Here is a 6,277-nt window from a genome sequence, read left to right on the forward strand (position 1 = left end):
TGAAATATTATTACAATTTAAATCAGCTGTTTTCTGTGTGAATATATAGTAATTTATTCCTGTGATGCAAAGCTGAATTTTCAGCATCATTACTCCAGTCTTCAGTGTCACATGATCCTTCAGAAATCATTCTAATATGCTGATCTGCTGCTCAAGAAACATTTAATGTGTACAATTGTACAAAATATTGTGTACAATATTTTTTTTCAGGATTCCTTGATAAATAGAAAGTTCAAAAGAACAGCGTTTATCTGAAATCTAATCTTTTGTAACATTATAAATGTCTTTACTGCCACTTTTGATTGATTTAATGCATCCTTGCTGAATAAAAGTATTCATTTCTTAAATTTCTTTTCAAAAAAATAAAAATTCTTACTGACCCCAAACTTTTGAACGGTAGTGTATAATGCTACAGAAGCTTTGTATTTCAGATAAATGCTGTTCTTTTGAACTTTCTATTCATCAAGGAATCCTGAAAAAAAAAATACACAACTCTTTTCAACATTGATAATATTTCTTGATCATCAAATCATCATATTAGAATGATTTCTGAAGGATCATGTGACACTGAAGACTGGAGTAACGATGCTGAAAATTCAGCTTTGCCAACATGAGAATAAATTACTTTGTAAAATATATTCAAATAGAAATATTATTTTAATATTATTTATCTTAATATTATTTTAAATTGTAATAATATTTCACAATATTACTGTTTTTACTGTATTTTTAATTAAATAAATTAAGCCTTGGTGAGCAAACTTCTTTTAAAAACATTAAAAATCTTACCGATCCCAAACTTGAGCGGTAGTGTGTATACTGTGTATATTACCAAAGTTATTACTTTGAATTTTAATGTCATTTAAACATTATTGGTGATTCTGCTCATAAGTTTAATACCCCTTGCCAAATATGCAACATTTTAATAATTTTAACAAAACCAGGATCATAAAAATTGCATGTTGTTTTTATTTAGTACTGTCCTGAATAAGCTATTGCACATAACTGATGTTTACATGCAGTAAACAAAACAAAATGACTGAATTTATAAAATTTCCCCATTCAAAACATGTACATTCCCTTGAATCTCAATTACTGGATGATTCACGACTGTTTTCATGTTTTGCAATAGTTTGTGAGTGCCTTGTAGTAAAAAAAAAGGTCATTGCAACTTTTTATCTCACAATTATGACTTTTTTCTCAGAATTGCAAGATTTAAACTCACAATTGCAAGTTATAAAGTCAGAATTGCGTGATCAAAACTTGCAAGTTTATACCTCACAATTCTGACTTTATAACTCACAATTGCAACTTTATGTCATGCTATTCTGACAAAGAAATTCAGAGTTGGGAGATATAAACTCGCAATTACCTTGTTACTATTAACTAATACAAATCTGAATGAGATCACTGAGTTATAATTCATTTTGTCCTTGAATGTTGATCTCAATGTCCATGTCGTCCTGCTCACAAACATCTGCTGCGTTTGGTAATCGCACACATGGGTTGTTTCTGAATTTTCTTCAGTGAAGAAGAAGAATGTGATTTTGATAGAAGTTATCTTCAAGTATTTATTCTGTAAAGTTTGTTTACAACCAAAGTATATCGTCTTGTGGATATTAGAATATCTAAACTCACCTGATGATTTTGTGTGATAGAGAGAGAGAGGATTACAGATGTGAAACACATTTCATGTGACGCTCCTGTAACAGATGAATGTGTGTTTAGTCTAGACTGGAGGATTCACACGGGTGTGTGAGCTCAATCCTGGCCATCCGTTCCTGAAACAGTCAGTGAAGGACAAACTCAACACATGACACTCATTTGTCATCTCAAGATCTTCACATTGAGCTTCAAAGAAAGGAAGAACATTTACAATCTGATCCCGAGTTTAGTGGGTTAATGCCACATTTTCTTATTAAGAGATTAAGGATTTGCCTGACTGTGTGTGTGTGTGTGTGTGTGTGTGTGTGAGAGAGAGAGAGAGAGAGAGAGAGTGTGTGTGTGTGTGTGTGTGTGTGTGTGTGTGTGTGTGTGTGTGTGTGTGTGTGTGTGTGTGTGTGTGTGTGTGTTTCTCTAACACTCCACTTTTGACCCTTTGGTTTATATGAATATAACTGATCCTGGATGAAGATGGAGAATCAGTCTGAAGCGAGTTCAGTTCACGGATCATCTGATCTTCTAAATCAGCTCAGGCTTCGTCTGAGAGACAGATTTGACGGGAGATCCAGATCTCAACTTGAACTAAAATGAGTTTAAAATGACACTTCAAACTTTTGCAGCAAGTTGTTAATTTGTTGATTGTATTTTTATATATTTTTTTAATTTACATTAAATTAATTGTTTTATATATAGTCACATCTGACTTTCACAGAAGGCAGATCACAGTCCTGAGTGACAGACTCTCTATATTGTATTTTTTCACATTATGTTGTTTTGCACTATTTTATTTGTATTTGTAAGTGCTTTGAATGTGATTATAACATGTGTTATCCCAGTAAAGCACATTACCACTGAAAAGCCTGAGAGAGAGAGTCATTAGGGAGTGTGTGATTCACTCTTGGGTGTGTGTGTGTGTGTGTGTGTGTGTGTTGTAAGGTTTTGACACGCTCAAACTGGATTGCACCGGTTCAGTCAAACAAACCAGGAACTCATGAGTCATGTTACTGCGCACTTTAAGGAAATAATTGTGGATATTTTTTGCCAACAACAGTTTAATCTGTTCATTTACTAAATTAAATGTGCATTGTTTTTATTATTATTGGCCTATTGTTTTACTGTAACTCACTGTTAAAACAACATTTAAAACAGGTTTACATTAGTAAAGAACAACAATCTACACATGGCAATCACTCACTTTATAACTCATTTTTTTGTACAGAAAGCAAAATAGACGTCTTTGCAGAGCTTTTCTTTATTAAATGGGATTCTGATCTGCTCGCTAATGCTTTGGCGCCATCTGCTGGACGAGATTAATGCCACAGCGCAGTTCCACTCCCGGCCAGCAAGCGGCGCCTGTTCCTCAGACATGACGTTGATGTAGTAATTTCGTCACGCGGAAGTGAGTGAACTTGAGCTGTTTGGGTTTTGATTTTATTATTTTTAAACTGAAGTATTTCCAAGCCTAATGAAAATAAGTCAGCGGTGGATTCTTAACGGCAGTGCGGTGTGTTCTGTGATACTCGGCGGCTTTTTAGTAAGGTACAGAAATGCTGTATTTGTTTGTGTTTAGAACTTTATGTTGTACATCATGTAATTAAAATTGAGTGTGTGTGTATGTGAGAGAGGGAGAGAGAGAGAGAGAGAGAGAGAGAGTGTGTATGTATGCATGTGTGTTGTTGTAAAGTGATAGATTAACCAAAAGTGATCCTTTACTCACTTTCATGTCATTCCAAACTTGTTTGACTTCCTTTTTTTTTTCTACAGTACATTAAAAAATATTTTTCCAAGCGTTTTTTGTACATAAAATGAAAGCCAACATGGTCCAGTTGTTGTTTTGCATGAACATAAACTGTTAAAAATTATATTAAGATATTTTAAAATGATTTTATTATTATTACATCATTCTCTAAAATCTGAAAGCCCTTTTCAGCATACATTCAAGTTCTGCACATCAATTTGGCTGATTAACCATTTTCCACATTATATCTCCATCATCATCATCATCATCATCCAGATTTATCCAGTGCACCTACTATTTTGTTTGTCTATATTTGTACTTTTCAGTGTTCTACTGTCATTAATGTGTACATTGATCAGGCATAACATCATGACACTGACAGCTGAAGAGAACAACACTGATCATCTCTTCATCACGGCTCATGTTAGTGGGTGGATATATTAGGCAGCAAGTGAACATTTTGTCCTCAAAGTTGATGTTAGAAGCAGGAAAAACGGGCAAGCGTAAGGATTTGAGTGAGTTTGACAAGGGCCAAAGTGTGATGCTAGAGACTGGGTCAGAGCATCTCCAGAACTGCAGCTCTTGTGGGGTGTTCCTGGTCTGCAGGGGTCAGGATCTATCAAAAGTGCTCCAAGGAAGGAACAGTGGAGAACCGGAGACAGGGTCATGGGCGGCCAAGGCTCATTGAAGGCTGGCCCGTGTGGTCCGATCCAACAGACAAGCTCCTGTAGCTCAAACTGCTCCAGAAGTTAATGCTGGTTCTGATAGAAAGGTGTCAGAATACACAGTGCATCAGTTTGTTGCGTATGGAGCTGCAGAGCTGCAGACCAGTCAGGGTGATGCTGACCCCTGTCCACCGCCGAAAGAGCCAACAGTGACACGTGACATCAGAACTGGACAACGGAGCAATGGAAGAAGGTGGCCTGGTCTGATGAATCACGTTTTTCTTCTACATCACGTGGATGGCCGGGTGCATGTGCGTCTCTTACCTGAGGAACACATGGCATCAGGATGCACTATGGGAAGAAGGCAAGCCGGCGGAGGCAGTGTGATGCTTTGGGCAATGTTCTGCTGGGAAACCTTGCGTCCTGCCATCCATGTGGATGTTACTGTGACATGTACCACCTACCTAAGCATTCAGACCATGTACAGCCTTTCATGGAAACGGTATTCCCTGGTGGCTGTGGCTCTTTCAGCAGGATAATGCTCCTGACACAAAGCAGAAATGGTTCAGGAATGGTTTGAGGAGCACAACAATGAGTTTGAGGTGTTGACTCGGCCTCCAAATTCCCCAGATCTCAATCCAGTCGAGCATCTGTGGGATGTGCTGAACAAACAAGTCCGATCCATGGAGGCTCCACCTCACAACTTACAGGACTTAAAGGATCTGCTGCTAACATCTTGGTGCAGATCCCACAACACACCTTCAGGGGTCTAGAGAGTCCATGCCTCCACGGGTCAGGGCTGTTTTGGCAGCAAAAGGGGACCAACACAATATTAGGAAGGTGCTCGTAATGTTATGCCTGATCAGCTTATGCATTTGTATATTTTATTATTTTCATCAGTACCTTTTGTCATGATTTTCCTGTTGTTTTCCACCCTGAACGTCATAAAATCATAAATTTTAAATCATAAATGACAGTGCACTATCATTAATATCTGCCACCTTCTTTCATTCACAGAATGTCATCATCTTTAGCATCTGGGCTCAAGGAGAGGCACGTGATCTGGGAGACGTCAGAGCTGTTGGCATATCTGCACCACTCCCCGTGGACACCAGGGGTTGCTGTTGTTACCCATAAGAGCACTGGCAGCACTGGCAGCATCTTCCACTTACCTGAGGATGCTTTTTTGCATCTGCTTCTGGGTGCAAGAACAGTAGCGCACCTGCTCTGTGAGAGTCTGTCTGTCCAGCGGTGTGCCTTGGTCCATACGCCACAGAAACGAGCTGATGGGCTCGGCACCGAGCTTCACGTCGTGCCCCTCCACAGTCTGGAGTTGGACTGGAAACCTCACCTTGCTGCGGAGGAAGATTTCCAAGCATGTGACCCTGGATACGTCAGTTCCAAGAGCGGGCCGCGCTGGACGGAGTCTGATCTAGAGGCAGTCAAGAGCCGCATCCGGGTTCATCTGCCTACACCGAAAGCAGCTCCGAACTACACCTTCCTGGGTGACCCATCCGACTCCGGGCTTTTCCCACGCATCGTACGCGGAGAAGAGAAGCAGTGGAGAGTTTGGGAAGATGACGGCCATGTTGCTTTCCTCACACCGTTTCCCAACACACCTGGACTCACTGTGCTGGTTCCGCGGAAACCACTGTCCAGTGACATATTCCGACTGGAGGAGAGCGACTACAGACAGCTGCTGATGGCGACTCGAAAGGTGTCCCGCCTTCTGGAGGCGGGGCTTGGGGCATGGGGGGTGGGGCTTATTTTCGAAGGCTTTGAAATCGATTACGCTCATGCAAAACTGATTCCACTCGTCTCTTCATCTGATGAGTCAGAGATGAGCCTTACCTGTCCAGCACCTGAGTTTTTTGACCGCTATCCGGGTTATGTGACGTCAGTCAGTGGTCCGCCAGCCACCAGAGAAAGTCTCCAAGAGATCTGTGCCAGAATTACCCAGCGCTGATCATTTAAATGGTTATAATAATAACTGTTCCAACTAAATACAATTGTGAAAATTGATTTTTGAGATCTTTGTTTCTGAGGCATTTATTCAAGTACTCATTTGCATACTTATGGCTCGTTTCCACCGAGAGATACGGTTAAGTACAGCTCAGTACAGTACGAAATTTTTTCCATTTCAATTGTCAGAAGTTGTAAATGGTACCCTAATTCCGAACCGTACCGTACCACTTTTTTGGGACCCTTCCAT

General features: G+C 39.9%; 1 protein-coding gene across 3 annotated transcripts; it reads left to right on the forward strand.

Annotated features, from left to right (window-relative positions):
- Nucleotides 1-2,927: 2,927 nt before the first annotated feature.
- LOC137010809 (uncharacterized) lies at nucleotides 2,928-6,031 on the forward strand. Of its 3 annotated transcripts, none has more exons than XM_067373154.1 (2): nucleotides 2,928-3,061; nucleotides 5,083-6,031. In XM_067373154.1, the coding sequence occupies exon 2, from the start codon at nucleotides 5,084-5,086 to the stop codon at nucleotides 6,029-6,031; it is 948 nt and encodes a 315-aa protein (XP_067229255.1). In that variant the 5' UTR covers nucleotides 2,928-3,061; nucleotide 5,083. The 3 variants fall into 3 exon arrangements, with proteins under 3 accessions (XP_067229255.1, XP_067229254.1, XP_067229253.1); XM_067373153.1 differs by having other exon boundaries at nucleotides 2,976-3,196; XM_067373152.1 differs by having other exon boundaries at nucleotides 2,978-3,201.
- Nucleotides 6,032-6,277: the final 246 nt, after the last annotated feature.

Source organism: Chanodichthys erythropterus, chromosome 21 (assembly GCF_024489055.1).
Source record: "Chanodichthys erythropterus isolate Z2021 chromosome 21, ASM2448905v1, whole genome shotgun sequence".
Taxonomy (NCBI): domain Eukaryota; kingdom Metazoa; phylum Chordata; class Actinopteri; order Cypriniformes; family Xenocyprididae; genus Chanodichthys; species Chanodichthys erythropterus.

Bases quoted from the DNA above. Each gene is read 5' to 3' on its own strand.
- LOC137010809 (XM_067373152.1), top strand. From the start codon at position 3,128: ATGAAAATAAGTCAGCGGTGGATTCTTAACGGCAGTGCGGTGTGTTCT. The intron at 3,202-5,082 runs GTACAGAAATGC...TTTCATTCACAG, and splicing joins CTCGGCGGCTTTTTAGTAAG to AATGTCATCATCTTTAGCAT.